At 37.1% G+C, this 17,171-nt stretch overlaps 1 protein-coding gene across 2 annotated transcripts; it reads left to right on the forward strand.

Moving 5' to 3' along the window:
• The first annotated feature begins 12,001 nt into the window (after positions 1 to 12,001).
• On the forward strand, positions 12,002 to 16,868 carry LOC114819266 (uncharacterized). 2 transcript variants are annotated; one of them, XM_029089980.2, is made up of 10 exons: positions 12,002 to 12,425; positions 12,698 to 12,755; positions 12,866 to 13,077; positions 13,596 to 13,713; positions 14,424 to 14,501; positions 14,589 to 14,718; positions 14,822 to 15,465; positions 15,597 to 15,730; positions 16,151 to 16,234; positions 16,363 to 16,868. In XM_029089980.2, the coding sequence occupies exons 2-10, from the start codon at positions 12,735 to 12,737 to the stop codon at positions 16,469 to 16,471; spliced, it is 1,530 nt and encodes a 509-aa protein (XP_028945813.1). In that variant the 5' UTR covers positions 12,002 to 12,425; positions 12,698 to 12,734; the 3' UTR covers positions 16,472 to 16,868. The 2 variants fall into 2 exon arrangements, with proteins under 2 accessions (XP_028945813.1, XP_028945834.1); XM_029090001.2 differs by having other exon boundaries at positions 12,013 to 12,425; positions 14,601 to 14,718.
• Positions 16,869 to 17,171: the final 303 nt, after the last annotated feature.

Raw genomic sequence — 17,171 nt, forward strand, 5'->3', positions numbered from 1 at the left:
TACAAAACTACTCTCTTCTACTCTCCTTGCCCAAACTGCGACTTAATCAAGTGCACCACAACACATTTATTCAATTATTCTTCTCACTTATTAGTAAATAGTGGAGCTCTCATATTTGGCATTAGTTAAGGAGTGGAACCAGGAAAAATGATTAATTTGCATTTAAATGTACATGATCGTAGACTAAATATTGATGTCATCAAACTGGTTTGAACCAAAAGCGTCAGTATTTGAAATTGAATCATAAAAACTTAAACAGTTAGGGTCTGGCAAACCTACAGACTTTGTAACCTCATGTCTCAATGATAGGATGCTATGTCAATTAGTTTAGTCATCTTGATGAGTAAGCATCTTATTTGTCAATTAGCTAACTAACAGTTAATTATGTGATTAGCAATTAGTTAATTCATGGGTCTTTAGCTGAACTTGCAGCCAACTATATATAGTTGAGTTAAGTGAATGATATGTGAGAGTTCTTAAATGTGATTCTGTTTCTCTTTCAGTGTCAAGGTTTAAACAAGGTTCTTTTACTCTACATAGTAGGCTATAATGGAATCAGGAAAGTTGATCATCTAAAATATTTTGACTGAACTAACAATATCGTTAGCAATTAAAACTTAAAACCCTAAATTAAATTTCAAAAGGAAGACATAAATTAGATTTCAAAACACTAAATTAATTACCTAATTTGGGGTGAGAGTGAGACTCGAACTCGGTGTGGTGGTGAGAGAGATCGTGAGAGAGAGTGGTGACCGTGTGGTGAATGAAGGTTAGAGAGTCAGAGACGATAGTATGGTGTGGTGGTGGGCCGGTGGCTGGCCAGAATTCGACACAGACATATGAGATGAGGGCTCGGTAAGGGAGGCTCAGGGGCTGCGCTTCGAGTTCGATGGATGGAATCAATCAATGGAACTGAACTACGAAAGTGAAATGGGATCTAACTTAAAAAAAATGAACAGCATAGATTAAATCCAAAACAATGAACGGTTGAAATAATTCTCTTGTAATTAAAAATAATATATATATATATGTCTACTAATTAATAAAACACTCATTGTCAACCAAAATCTTATGAAATTACCAGTTTAACCCACTAATTAAGACAAAACATGAATAAGAAATATGAGGCAGAAATGTAATTTCACACAACCAAATTTTGTTATTTTTTTTTCAAAGCCTCAGTACATGTAATCCTAACATATCTCTAATTAAAAATTAACAATTAAAAAAATTAAAAACTTTCCACTTCGACATTCTCTATCACTCTCTTCCTCTTTCCTTCTGTCACAGCCCGTCCCGAGATTTTATTTATCGAGGTTGTGAAATGACGAAATTATCCTTGACGGGTGCTAAGGTATGTTTGTGACATATTATTGAACAATGCATATTTCCCTAAGTTTTGGAAAGTTTGAATTTGATTAAAGGTTGTATGTATTTTGTGTGGTTAGGGACTTAAGAAAAATTGATGGTGATTGTTTTGGGATGGACCACACACACGGGACACTTTCTCCTTCCCCGTGCCCTCTCTCTCTCTCATCTTTCTCTGTCACTCGTCTCTCTCTCTTCCTTCGAAATTGTACGGACCACACCCAAAGACCATCAAAACTTCATGGATCGAAGTGGAGATTAGCACCATTGTGTTCGTGAGTGCCCTACGAACTCAAAGGTACCATTTTCAGGTAAGAAACCCTTCGTTTTCACGTTGAAAACTCAAGGTCCGAATTGAGTACTATTCATGAACTTTGTAATGGTTGGTTTTTAGGACAATCCAAGCTCATAGTGAGCTCTAGGAAGTTCCCACGAAGCTCGGGGACGTTCGTTTGGAAGTTTTGGACGTCGGGACACCCTAGTTCGAAGGTGGCTGGTTTTGGTGAAGTTTCCCGACGTGATTTTCGAAGGTTTTGAGGCTCCAAAGAGGTATAGCCTTCTTCCCCTCATGATTTAGGACATTTTGGTGAAAATTTCATGGAAAATGGTTGAGAATCGAACGAGAAAATGGCGATTACAGGTCTGCCCAGTTTCCGGGGCCAGCGAGTTTTTCCGGCGACTGGAGGTAGGGGATGATGCGCGTGGGGGGCGCGTGGACCCGTGCCTATTCCAGCGCGTGCAACCTTGAAATTTTTTTCTAAAAATACCTCAACGTCTATGACGTCGAGTAGGTCACTGTGGTATATTCATATACCCAAATTGAACATCGTTTGAGAAGTTATTATGAATTGTCAGTTATGTGCTTTAATTAACGTTTTTATAGTTGTTTCACATATAGGTGATACCTATCCCGAAGATGAGCGCATCAAGGGACGTCACGGGGGTTACGACCATTCGACCTATCAGTGAGTGGGTAGTTATTTTCTGTTATTACCTATATACTACTGAATTTCCCAGAAATTGAATTTAAATAAAAGTATGTTTTTAAAATGCCATGCATGCATATTATGAATTATATGAATTAGTAATTGATGCATATATATATGAAATGGTGCTGTGGACGCACATGTGAGTATCATGTGAGTTTTATGTTATTCATACGATTTATTGTAATGTGAATTGTGTTGAGAGCTCATAACCTGCACCCCTAGTATTAGTGCTTATAATATTCACCGCACCGCACGCTCACCTTGGATCCAAGTGGGTGCATGTCGTACAGACCATGAGAGGGTTCCGACATGCTAGTCGTACAGATCACTAGAGGTGGTTCCGACTGGTAGGTGACCTTAGATTATGTGCACTGATGATTGATGAGGGAAGCACTAGAGCGTATTATTACACCATTCTTGTCGTACAGACTACTTCAGGTAGTTCCGACTTATATGCAGAGTAATGCCCTACAGGTCACCGTGGTGACTCCGGTTGGTTTAGATATTGAGATATGGAATTAACCGTACAGGACCAACTGCAGGGTCTCCGACTGATTCATTATGTCACCTGTTATATTGATGCATTCTTAATCCGTTATTGACATTTATGGCATGACATATTTTCTGGGTTTTGATAAAGAATTGTGATTTGAGATATATGAAGATTATATGCATATTATGTTATTTTCTGGGAAAGTATACAGGTTTTACAGTAAGGGGTTAGAAATGTTTTAAATAAAATGATTTTTGAAAAGCTTTGTTTTACTGACCCACTCAATTTTGTTTTGCGCCCCTCCAGGTTCTAGTTAGCAGCGTTGGTGGCCCACGAGGATTTCCACGGCATTCTGACAGACTACTCATGTAGGATTCACCTTCGGGTGTTGTAATTCAGTAATGTACCTACTTGACTGCACCTTGTACTTAGGCTCTGAATATGTGTGTTTCACACTTTAACTTACTCTAGCACGTTACTTAGTTATTATTGCTAGTATTTGGTTTTTGTTTATTCGTATTTCTCTTATCTATTGCTTCCGCGTCGCACTTTTGGTTACGTCACGCCCACGTGACAGCCATCACGCCTTGATTCTAGGATCGGGGTGTGTCACCTTCTATTTCAAAAATAAAAAATAAAAAAATTTATGCGTGCCCATATGCTAGTATATATAATATTTATTTTCAGTTCGGTATGAGAATACTGAAAATATGAAGATGCAAAACCAAATCTCATACCGAAAATTTCAGTTTGGTTCGGGATGACATACTGAAAATTTTGGAAATTTTGGTTTGGAATTTTTTTGATTTGGTTTGGGATTTTTGGGATTTTTTTCTAACCCAACTAATCACCCTACTAGCGTTTAGAGCAACTCCACCCTTGGAGCCCTCCCCCCAAGCAATCCACTATTCAATCCACCTTGTGAACAGTAACTGCCATAATGAACAGTAACTGCCTTTTGCATCTTCACCCTTGCACTTGAATAGCCCTGCCAATAAGCAATAAAATATTTATTAATTTTTTTTTTTACAAAATAATATTAAATAAATTTATTTGTAATTTCGGATAAGATATTTTAAATCGTTCTCGTTGCGTCACGTGTCATTTACCCAAAACGACTATTATTGGTCATAGATTTCGATAAGATTTTTATCGAATGTCATCGTGCCACGTGTCGTTATCTTTTCAGAATATTTGAGGATAGATTTCGATCAGATTTTAAATCGTTCTCATTGCACCACGTGTCATTATCCGAAAAGATAATTGTTGGTGATGGATTTCGATAAGGTTTTTATCCAATGCCGTCGTGCCACGTGTTGTTATCTTTTCAGAATTTTTTATGACAGATTTCGATCAGATTTTTAACGAATGACGGCATGCCACGTGGCACTATCTACAACCTAATTATTTCAGAATCCTCCATATAGTCCATCATCCATCCTTTTAAATCTCACACCAATTTTCTCAATATCTCTATCATTATTCATAGTTTCTGCTTCTTTCTTCACCAAATCAAAATCTGTATCATTATTCATAGTTTCTACTTACAATGTCTTCTTCTTCAAGCATGATGTGGGAAATCGATCAAGAAGAGGAAGAATTGTTTAACCAATATGAAGGAATTTTCAATCTCCATATAGCCCAGAAGGAAGAGGATGAGGATGAGGAGTGGAGAATAAGAGATGACGAAGCAAGAATGGCCAGAGACTCACATTCTCGTCGAGTCATCCAAGCTGTGGCTAAGATATGTAGGCCCACCCGTTCCAGAAACCTTGATAGAAGCAGGCAACAACGAGGTGAGGAGCTGTTGGACGATTATTTTTGGTTTTGGTTTTGGCACCATACCAAGCTTGTGCTTGAATTAGCTACACAATGGGGGAGAAGAAATAATTATAATCAAAGTAGGTAAAAAATAAATAATACAAACAAATAATTATAATTAAAGTATGTAACAAATAAATAATACAAACAATTAATTATAATTAAAGTATGTAACAAATATATAATACAAACAAATAATTACAATGTAAATTTGGGTATAGTACAAACAAATAAATAATATATTATTACCTGATCCGTGTAATTTTTCCCACTTCGAAGATTACTACTAGCTTGTCCCAAGGCGTCTCTCCAAATAGTAAACGATTGGCTAAGTAATTTCCAACGACTAGACATCGATTCTTTGGTTCTACTCCCACCCATTTTCTCAAGATAATTGGTATGAATAAGACTCCACATTTCTCAACCCAGCTAGTACACAATGCAACGTCTTCAAGAAGCGACCAATTCGTACCTGCATCAGTAGTCATTTTTTTGAAAAAAATTGGATTGAAACTTTGAGAGAAAGATAGGAATTTGATTGAAAGTAGTTGAGAAAATATGAAATTGTGGTGTAAGGTAGATGATAATGAGAAGGTATTTATAGAAAAGTAGAAACATTTTTTTTTTAAATTTTTACAATTTTAAAAAAAAAATTATTCAAATAATTAATCTCTGCCATTGGATTTAAAAAAATTTGAATTCCAACACTCCAGATTGTGCCACATGTCACAACGGTAACTTTTCTTAATTTTAAAACTATTTTTTTAAATTAATAAAGCAGATTAACATCAACCGTTGATCTCAGATCGAATGGTTGATATTAAATCAACTTTTTTTTTATTACCGTTGGAAATTGGACGGCTTGTATTAAAGAGCCGTTGGGATCGAAAGGACCGTGGGAAGCCACGTGGCTTCCCAATGGTCATCTGCATTTCCTGCGCGCGCGGGCCCTGTGCCCTATAAACTTGTCGGTTGACGCGCCCCCACTCGTGAGTGAGGGGCATGCACCTGACACAAAAAAAATTAAAAAAGCAAACACAACTCGGGCTGCAGGCCTGTCAATTCTTCACGGGCCTGGCCCTCAGGCTCCCACCTTCATTCAAACTGTCCAAGGCTGGAGGTCTATCTAGGGGTGGGTTCGGTTTGGTTCGGTTCAATTTTTTTTCGGTTCGTTTTTTTTTTCGGTTCGGTTTTTTCCGGTTCGGTTTCGGTTTTTTTTTCAAAAAATGAAAAAATTTGAAATCTTAAATTTTAACATATCCAACACAATCATAACATAAATATTCCGACTAGACTTAAAGCTAATGAAAATAAACATTTAAAGTTCAACTAGAATTATAACATAAAGGTTTTTTTTTTTTATAAATATTTTGGGTTTAAAGTTTAACTGTGAATAGATTTCTTTTTAGATGATGATGATGAAGTACAACCTTATTCATTCCTCTCTTTCTCTCAATCTCTCTCTCCCTCTCTCTCTATATATATACATGTATTCTTCACTATCAATAAGATAAACATTCTATAATATACTATTTATTGTGATTATTGTCTAGGTAACAATTTTTGATATTTTCTTTATCTTTATGGTCCGAATTTTTTTTATCCATATATGTGGTTACATAATATAATTTCTACATTCTGTGTTCAGCTTCTACCACCATCAAATTTTGAAGAGGTGTTCATCAATATTTTTGAATATATTGATATACTTTTCAAAATTGTTAGGCCACATAAGCTACTATACTCAGCCATAGGTGAGAAAGTTTGAATTTTGTTTTTGATCTCGTAGTGTTTAATAAACTCATGAGACTTTTATACGTTGTTTGCTTTCCCTAATCAACTGCAGTGCAGTTGAGATATGTGTTCTTATATATGTGTTGCACTTAATGATATAAACTAGAAATATCGCATGTAATGGTATAAGTTCTAATTTTTGTTGTAGATGGAGAACCTGAGAAGACAATTTGGATTGGAAAGCAAACAAGTCCTACCAAAGCTGCAGTCCGAAGTATCATATTCTAATATAATAAAATCAAATAATTAAATAAATAAAATTAAAAAAATATTAATTTAAATATTTCGGTTCGGTTCGGTTTCTAGACCACCAAAACCGAACCAAACCAAAAGAGTTCGGTTCGGTTCGGTTTTTTCAATTCGGTTCCGTTTTTTCATTCGGTTCGATTTTTTCGGTTTCGGTTCGGTTTGGTTTTCGTTTTTTTTCGATTTTCGATTTTTTGAACCCACCTCTAGGTCTATCCACCGACACTCGGGCCCTTTCCCTTCGTCTGTCCTCCAAGCAACCGCCAAGGTGGAGTTGCTAAAGCAACCGCCAAGGTGGAGTTGCTAAAGCAACTCCACCCATGCTCTTTGCTGGGGGGACGGGCTGCAGGAAAGGGCCTGAGGGCCTGTTGCTTCTTCTCCAGCCATGGAGAGGCCGAGTGAAGGTGGGAGCCCGAGGGAGAGAGGGGTGGACAATTGACAGGCCTGTGGCCCGAGGCCCGTGACGTAAGGCCTGGGTCCGGGCTTTTATTTTTATTTATTTTTTGTCAGGCGCGTGCCCCTCACTCGCGAGTGAGGGCGCGTCACCCGACATGATTTCAGGCAAGTGGCCCGCGTGCCCAGTGATCGTTGGGAAGCCACGTGGCTTCCCACGGTCCGTTCGATCCCAAAGGCTCTTTAATACGAGCCGTTCGATTTGCAACGGTAATAAAAAAAAACTAATTTTATATCAACCGTTCGATCTAAGATCAACGGTTGATATAAATCTGCTTTATTAAATTTAAAAAAAAAAGAGAAAATAGTTTTAAAATTAAGAAAAGTTACCGTTATGACACGTGGCACAATCTGGAGTGTTGGAATTCAAATTTTTTAAAATCCAACGGCAGAGATTAATTTTTTGAATAAAAATAAAAAAAAATTGTAAAAAAATCCGAAAAAATTGTAAAAAATCTGAAAAAAAATTGTAAAAAATTATTTTTACTTTTCTATAAATACCACTTCTTCTCCATCTACCTTACACCACAATTTCATATTTTCTCAACTACTTTCAATCAAATTCCTATCTTTCTCTCAAAGTTTCAATCCAATTTTTTTCCACAAAATGACTACTGATGCAGGTACGAAATGGTCGCTTCTTGAAGATGTTGCGTTGTGCACTAGCTGGGTTGAAGTTATTCATAATTCCCTTACGGGTAATGAGATGCAGTTGCGAGAAATGTGGAGTTTAATTCATACCAAATTTCTTGAGCAAATAGGTGGGAAAAGAACCAAAGAATCGATGTCTAGTCGTTGGAAAATACTTTGCCATTCCTTTAGTACGTGGAGAGATGTCTTGACACAAGCTAGTAGTAATGCTCGAAGTGGGGCAAATTATGTGGATGAGGTAAGAATATATTATAATTATTTGTTTGTATTATTATTTTGTTACCTAATTTGATTATAATTATTTGTTTGTATTATTTATTTGTTACCTAATTTCATTATTATTATTATTTGTTTGCATTATTTATTTGTTACCTAATAATAATTTCATTATTATTATTTGTTTGTATTATTTATTTGTTACCTAATAATTTCATTATTATTCATTTGTTTGTATTATTTATTTGTTACCTAATAATTTCATTATTATTATTTGTTTGTATTATTTATTTGTTACCTAATAATTTCATTATTATTCATTTGTTTGTATTATTTATTTGTTACCTAATAATTTCATTATTATTATTTATTTGTATTATTTATTTGTTACCTAATAATTTCATTATTATTCATTTGTTTGTATTATTTATTTGTTACCTAATAATTTCAATATTATTCAGTTGTAGCAACTTCAAGCACAAGCATGGTATGGTGCCAAAATCAAATCAAGAAACAAATCATTCACCCGGTGGGAATGTTGGAATATTGTTAAAGATTGTCCTAAATTCAAAGTTGTGCCTGTTGGTCCAGAAGTATGCATGAACAGCATCCCTCTACATAACACCTTTGTACACAGCGCCCCTCCACACTCTACACCCGATCATGGCTCCCATGTTGATGAAGAAGATGGAGAAGAAGTGCCTGAAACGCCCATTCCTGAACAAGCGTCGGGGTCAACCCGTTATCCAATTAGGCCTCTAGGTAAAAAGGATTCAAAGAGGAAAGGGAGTGATTCCAAGAATGATTATGGAAAATACATGCAAGAACTTGCTCGTCAAGGTGAATTGACGTTGGCGCGGGAATTGGCGAAATATGAGGCTGACAATGCTAGAGATGAGGTAAAAGCTGCAGCTATTCAACAAGCATTTCAAGCTGAACAGAGGGAAAGAGAGCTACTTAGGCAAGAAAGGGAGTTGCTTAGAGAAGAAAGAATTGCACAACGAGATCGTGACATTATGAACACGCGTTTAGAAGGGATGTCTCCAAATTCTAAATATTTTTGGCAGTCGGAGAAAGCGGATGTGGTGCAAAGGAGGCGTGCAAGAGAAGCGAGATCAAGACAAGATGGTCCTAGCACAACAAGACAAGATGATCCTAGCACCACAGATTGGTTAAGTGGTGAGGAATAGGGTACTTTTGTAATCGGAGCCCATAGTTTTCCAATCACTTTGGGTTGTAATTTATTATTTATGTTGTTTCCATTTTATTGAAGTTAGTACTTTATTTAAAGTGAGAGTACATGTATTTAATTTCGTAATATATTTATCCTAATAATAGAATCTTTAATTCATCAAATTGTTCACGTATAATGAAATTATAAAACACACCAAATAAAACTCACCAATTGGAATTACATAAACACACCAAATAAAATTACATAAACATACGAAATAATAAAAAACTCACTACAAAAAACACACCAAATAAAAATACATAAACATACCAAATAATTCACACCAAATAAAATTACATAAACATACGAAATAATAAAAAAATCACTACAAAAAACACACCAAATAAAAATACATAAACATACCAAATAATTCACACCAAATAAAATTACATAAACATACGAAATAATAAAAAACTCACTACAAAAAACACACCAAATAAAATTACATAAACACTCCAAATACAAACAAACATACTAAATAAACTTAAGTATCTCCAGCTTGTTTAAATGCCCACTGGTGCTCTATCAAGTCAATTTGCCGATCATTGTGCATAGATGACCTTTGAAGTGCAGTATATCGTTGAATGACCCTTTCGTTGTAATGTCCATCCTTTTCTAATGGCTCGTGTTGCACGGGTTCTTCGGTGGCATCATGCGCACAATATATCCGTGTTCTTGAATTGTTCATCGTGTCTGGCTCTAGCTCATATTCATCAACCGCAGCATAATCAAACTCATCTTCCACAATCATGTTGTGAAGAATGACGCACGTCATCATGATGGATCGAAGTGACTCTACATCGAACATTCTGGTAGCACCCCTGACAATCGCCAAACGAGCTTGAAGGATACCAAAACAACGCTCCACATCCTTCCTGCACTCCTCTTGACAGCTCGCAAAGTGTTTTTCCTTTGCACTTCGCGGGCGTGGCACTGTTTTGACAAATGTTTCCCACCGTGGGTAAATGCCGTCAGCTAGGTAGTATGCCTCGTCGTGCCTACGTCTGTTGACGACGTATATGACTTTTGGTGCCTTTCCTTGCAGGACGTCGTTGAACACTGGGGATTGGGCAAGGACGTTGAGATCATTTTGAGCCCCCGGAACCCCGAAAAAGGTGTGCCATATCCATGTATCAAAAGATGCCACTGCCTTCAAAATGATAGATTTTGATCATTTTTTGTCCCCATATGCGCCTTGCCATGCACTTGGACATTTTTTCCACGTCCAGTGCATACTATCGATGCTTCCTATCATCCCAGGAAAACCTCGCATCTCGCCCTTCTTCAGAAGCCTTTGCAAGTCCACGTGAGTAGGTTTTCGGAGGTAATCTGCGGTGTACAAAGATTCGACTGTTCCGCAAAACCTCATCAGGGCCTCAAGAATGGTTGATTTCCCCATCCTCGTTATCTCATCCACTTGGTCTGCAGATGCTCCATACGCAAGCATCCGCAACGCAACAGTGATTTTTTGCTCAGGCAGGAGACCCATAACACCACAAGCATCCTTCTTTTGCACAAAGTAAGAATCATGGTTGCAAACATCAGTCATGATTCTGTTGAACAAATGTCGTTCCATTCTAAAACGGCGTCTGAAGTACGTATCAGGAAATGCACTATTATGGACAAAGTAATCGTCCAACAGCTCTTCACCCCGTCGTTGCCTGCTTCTATCAAGGTTTCTTGAACGGTTGAGCCTGCATATCTGAGCAACAGTCTGGATGACTCGACGGGAATGTGAGGCTTTGGCCATTCTTGTTTCATCATCTCTCCTTCTACGCTCCTCATCCTCTTCCATCTCATTTTCGGCTATCTGAAGGTTGAACATTCCTTCAGATTGGTTAAACAATTCCTCCTCTTGCTGATCGATTTCCCACATCATCCTTGATGAAGAAGAAGACATTGTAAGGATGGATGGTGAAGAAGAAGCAGAAATTATGAATAATGAGATAGAGATGTTGAGAAAATTGGTGTGAGATTTGTGAGGATGGATGGTGGATTATATGGACGATTCAGAAAAGGATCGGATTGTAGATGAGGCCACGTGGCATGCCGTCATTCGTTAAAAATCTAATCGAAATCTATCCTCAAAGATTCTGAAAAGATAATGACACGTGGCACGATCGTATTGGGTAAAAATCTTATCGAAATTGATCTCCAATAATTATATTTTCGGATAATGACACGTGGCGCAATTTTGAACGAGTTAAAATCTGATCAAAATCTATCGTCAAAGATTCTCAAAAGATAACGACACGTGGCACGATGACATTGGATAAAAATCTTATCGAAATCGATCTCCAATAATTATCTTTTTGGATAATGACACGTGGCGCAATTTTGAACGAGTTAAAATCTGATCAAAATCTATCGTCAAAGATTTTCAAAAAATAACGACACGTGGCACGATGACATTGGATAAAAATCTTATCGAAATCCATCGCTAAATAATTGTTTGTTTTTATAAAATGACACGTGGCGCAACGAGAACGATTTAAAAAATCTTATCCGAAATTACAAATAATTTTATTTTGTATTATTTAAACAAACAAAAAAACTAATATTTTATTGCCTATTGCTTGGGGGAGGGCTTCAAGGGTGAAGATGCAAATGGTAATTACTGTTCATTAATGGTAGTTACTATTTATTTAAGGCAGTTACTATTCAAAATGGTGAATTCAATAGTGGATTGCCAGGGGAATGCTCCATGGATGGAGTTGCTCTTGTATTTGAAACCTTGAATACAACACGGAGAAAAGAATTAGGGACAAGGACAAAAATGAAATTCTGAAATTTTCGCCAAACGGTCCGGGGAAGCGACAGGCAAACAGAAAGAACGACTGACGTCACGCCGTGGCGCAATGAGAATCGTTCACCAATATTTACTTGATAGAATGTATTTAAATTTTATTCCGAAAATTCGACTCTCCGTTTCAGAGTAACTTGTCGAACCCCAAAAGCTGTACAAATTAGGGCTTGCAGATTCTCTCTTCGAGAATTCTGATCGCATCGTATCCATTTGTCTTATCGAACTTGGTTTTCGATACCTAGGGCTTGAAGGCAGAGGAATCGGAATCGCACTTTCAGCGGCTCCGTACAGATTATCCTCGATTTCAGAGGCCTCAAGATTTTCGATCGGCGTTGTGGTCGAAAGGAATTTCAGGTGAGTAGTTTCGTTCTGATTTTCAGTTTAAGGAGATTTGGGATTGGAATTTCATAGTTTCGGAATGAAATTTATGCATCCGGACTGCGGATTCGGCATTGGGTTGGCCAATTTCAAAATTAGGGCACAAATGCAATGCCAAATCCATGGAATCGAACAGAGCCTATATGGGTTTTGGTTATAATTGTTTGATTTGACGAAAATTGCCGATTTTGAACAGTTGTTTCAGTTCAGCATAATAAAAATTAGGGTTTTCTTTTGTGATTTTTCAGGTACTTTGCATTTGTAATTGTTCAATTCGAGGGGGAAATGCGGGGATATGATAGAGATGTAAGCAAATTTTGGATCTTCGTCTATCTGTTTTTTATTATATGTAAATTTTCGATATTGATACTCTATTATTTTTTGGAGAAAATTAGTTTGACAACTTTTTGGGATAGGATTATGGTCAGTCAGGCGACGAATATGAGGATTATGAGGACGATGAGGATGGTGAAGAGTATGAAGAGGAAGAGGAAGATCCAAAGCCTACCAAGGAAGCATTGGCATACCTTGAGTTGAGACAACGCTTGAAAGAACAATTACGAAAGAAGAAAAGTGGTTCTTCTTTGGCCAACTCCAGTAATAAAAAGAAGAAGGTCCCCAATGACAAGTGAGTAACTACTATATAACCGCGGTTTTTCCTTCGTGGAAAATCCATGTTTTCTTAGTAAGACAAGGCAGGCGGTTCTGTTTGTTTCTAATACTAGGTTCAATGCTTCCTTATTGTAAGTAACCGACGATTATTTGATGAACAATATCTGGCCTTGTTATCTGAAGTTTTAGGGAAGCAGTAAGTGATGCAACTAAAATAGTTCTGTAATGTATTGATTAGCTTGCATTCTACCAGAGCCTGTAACGATATAGATTTTATAGTTGCAATTTCTAGGACAGGCTAATGTTTTTTTTCCCAGGGATATCACCTTCTGAAAGTAATATAGAGAAATGAGAATACATTCTGAAGAGTTGTCATCCTTGCAACTTTATTTGCAGTTCCTTGTTTTCTTCTTTTGTGATGAGGTTGTCAGACAGATGATTTCTTTCATAATTTTTCTGTGGACAGTATAGTGGTAATTGGTAAAATAGAAGTTTTGAAATTGATTTTAAATTGTTTCCCTACTTTTTCTGCAGTTTTGGATCTTTCTTTGGCCCATCTCAACCAGTTATTGCTGAGAGAGTGATTCAAGAAAGCAAATCATTGTTAGAAACCAAGCACCTAACATCCAGTGCTACCAACTCTGTCCATCATGTATGGATTATTACTCCCTCGTTTTGATATAGCTCATAAATTCATAACATTACTTGCTCACATTGACTTTTTTTTCTGTACCTGTCATAAACAATTGGTCTACACTTTAAACATATAATGAGCCCACTTATGCCGTCCTGATCCCAAAATGATTATGGGATAGTTTTGGCCCTGTAATTTCTGTGTTATGTTGTATCTTGTTATTTGTGGAAATTTGTGGGAACTTTAGTTTGTTCAAAGAAATTGATTTGACACGCATATTATTTGAGATTCTTCTTTTCATGTGGTGTAATTTACAATCTTATTGTTGCTAGAACCATTTTGGAGTTGCTTTTGCTTTCCACCACCTCTTTTATTGGTTCTAATCTCACTCGATTCTTGGTGAGCGTCAGAGAACCTGTTTCTAGATTTACCCGTATAGGTTTATATCTTGAAACTTTATGACTTACTTGGCATGCCTGATTTGTGTCTTGCTGCTTATTTTGTTTAGTTTTTAACCCCGGCATTACCTATTAAAAATATTTTCTTGGAACTGTCTTCATTTTATGAGCATGCTAATGTTTACAATGATATGCTTGATAAGATTTTTTACTTGCCTAAAATCTTGTTGCAGAAAAATATTTTGTTGCAACTTGTCTTTTTTATTTTAACACAAAAACATGTCTATAAGTTTTAGTGCATTAGTTTGATGATGGCACTTGCCTCTGCAGAACAAGAAGAGCTCTGGATCAACCTCTGCTGGATCGAAATCTGTATCAAATGATCAGAAACCCAAAGTCATTAATGAGGTGCTTGGAGAAATTGTTTTTGTTGGTGTTTTACCTCTGAATTAGTCTTCTAGTTGCCTTATTATGTGCTAATGGAATTTCTGGAAGGTGCATGTTAAGAGGAAAGTACAAAAGATTAAGGATACAAGAGATTACTCTTTTCTACTTTCTGACGATACAGAGCCCCCAGCTCCTACAAAGGATCGACCACCTCAAAATGTCTCTGTTCCAAATTCTGGTGTGTTGTGATCTACTACCTCTTATCTGGCTCTTTATTTTTGGGTCATTGAACATTCTATTTTCATTGAGGAACTTATACGGGTTTTTTGCTGATGTTAAAGAGGTGCGGTCTAGTCAAATGGTGACAAATAATGGCAGACATATACCTTCATCAAATAATGGCAGACCTGTACCTTCATCAAATAATGGCAGACATGTACCTTCTGCAAATAATGGCAGACATGTACTTTCAGCAAATAATGGTAGACATATACCTTCAGCAAATAATGGCAGACCTGTACCTTCAGCAAATAATGGCAGACATTTACCTTCAGCAAATAATGGCAGACATGTACCTTCAGCAAATAATGGTAGAGATGTACCTGGCCGTCGTGATGAAAGGAAACTGGTATCTGTGGATGGACAGATGCATTCTAAAGTGGGGCCCAATAAGTTGAGTTCTGCCAGTAGAAGACCCGATGCAACATCAATGGACTCTAGAAGACAGCTTGGTAGCAACGGTGGAAATGGGCCTGGCCGGCCTCAAGAGACAAAAAGATTGCCGTCTAAGACACCTGCTTCAGCCATTGAGAGGAAAGCTTCTACACCAGGTCTAAAGAATCCCATGTCTGGTGTGCCCAGACCACCTCTTTCAAAGTTGCAGTCATCTATTCCAAGGCAGCAGTTGCAACAAAAAAAAGAAGTACGAGAACCTAATAAGCCCAAAGTGTTACCGAAACAGTCATCAGGATTGTCAAGACCTCAGGTATGAATCCCACCATCTGCTACATATTTTCTTTCCTTTGAAAGGTAAATATTCCAGAGACCTGCTTCTGTAGTTTTTTTATAAGTGCATAATATCTGTTTCCTTTTCATGGAATTTGGCACGTAAACAAGCCACAAATGCAAAGGCAAATCTCGTCACATCCTGTGTCTCAAGCGCGTCCTCCCAAAAAGAAGCCTATGAGACGGCACCCTGATGATGATGAACCGGGTCTGGATTTTAGAAGTGAGATCAGAAAAATGTTTCGGTGAGTAGCGTTTTCATTATTTTTATTCTTCTGTTCTTAATTTTTAAATGGTTGTAAAGCCTGAGGTTGATTTCAAAATTCAGCTTTGCTGAAATGACATTAGGCTACTGGATGCAGTTTAGCTCTTTTTGGTCAATTCATGGTTAACGATGTAAAAGTAAATGTCCGCCAAATATGTTTGTTTATATTTCATTCTGCTACTTTGAATACATTTTGTTTATATACAATTGAAGCCTGAAGGTCTTTTAACTTGGTGACATGCCTGATCTTAACAAATTGGAAATTATGGAATGACTTTGTAGCCGAGCGTATTGGGAGATGCCCATTACAAGAATTTTCATCTTGGTTTGAAACTTTGGTGGTTAAGGAAGTTAGGAACTGTATAATATTGTTCTAATTATCGTTCCGAAATGCTTGCAGTCAACCAGAAAGATACGCTAGTGATGACGACGATAGTGATATGGAGGCGAACTATGAGGATATTATGAAGGAGGAGAGACGGAGGTAAGCATGGCGTTTCACTTTCAGTAAAGTATCATGATTATGTGATTATCTGTACTTGTATGAGATATATAATGTACATTGTGGTGTATGAGCCTTTCTGAGATTATATATTTGTTGTGATGTTGCAGTGCGCTAATTGCAAGAAGGGAGGACGAAGAGCAGGCTAGGTTGATAGAAGAAGAAGAAAGGAGGGAACGGATGACTAAACAAAATCGCAAGCGTAAGCTCGGTCATTAGAGTGACCAGCCACAGGGAAGGGAAGTGAAGGAAGGGGAATTTTTTTCGCCTCACTTGACAAAAAAAATTTCTTTGGTCAAATTAAGTCTGACTGCCATTGTATTTTGCTCGTGGTAAAGCGGAGTTGATGTTTTGGGACTAATTTATCCTGAAGCTGTAGGAGATTTTTTTTGTTGCAAATTCAAATGTATTTCTAGTGTCAAATAATGTAGAATGTAGTTTTTTGGGTGCTGGACTTTAGTTTTGCAAAACTCCCCTCCGCCTACTAATAAACAAAATGACACTCAAGGTGCGTCGGGAAGTATTTTCGGACATATTTTGGCAACTTTTCTTCCATGGTACGTACCGCTTAGTGGTTTATGAAATTAAGGGTCAGAATCCATCTGTTTCTTGTGAATGACTTGCCTCTGCTTGGGAATCTTATCTCGAGCTAAAGTGAAGCTTCAGTTTTAAAAAGTTTGAGTTTCACTTGTGGCTTTTGGTTCAAGAGTTTAACTAGAAAGTCATTGAAAGCACTACTTTTTATCAAAAGTATCGTGCATCTTACCTTTTTCTATCGAAAAAAATCTTGTATCTTACTTTAATCTTGGCTGTTGATTCATTTTTGCTGTGTCGGTTACTATCAGTGTTTAAAATATCCACGAAATTGTTGATATTTTCGTAAAAATTTGGTATTTTCATACAAATATTCAAAAAATTA

Source organism: Malus domestica, chromosome 01 (genome assembly GCF_042453785.1).
Source record: "Malus domestica chromosome 01, GDT2T_hap1".
Lineage (NCBI taxonomy): Eukaryota > Viridiplantae > Streptophyta > Magnoliopsida > Rosales > Rosaceae > Malus > Malus domestica.

Coding starts and splice junctions, on each gene's coding strand:
- LOC114819266 (XM_029089980.2), top strand. CDS start 12,735: ATGCGGGGATATGATAGAGAT. Junction 13,078..13,595: donor AAGAAGGTCCCCAATGACAA/GTGAGTAACTAC, acceptor CTTTTTCTGCAG/TTTTGGATCTTTCTTTGGCC. Junction 16,235..16,362: donor ATGAAGGAGGAGAGACGGAG/GTAAGCATGGCG, acceptor GTGATGTTGCAG/TGCGCTAATTGCAAGAAGGG.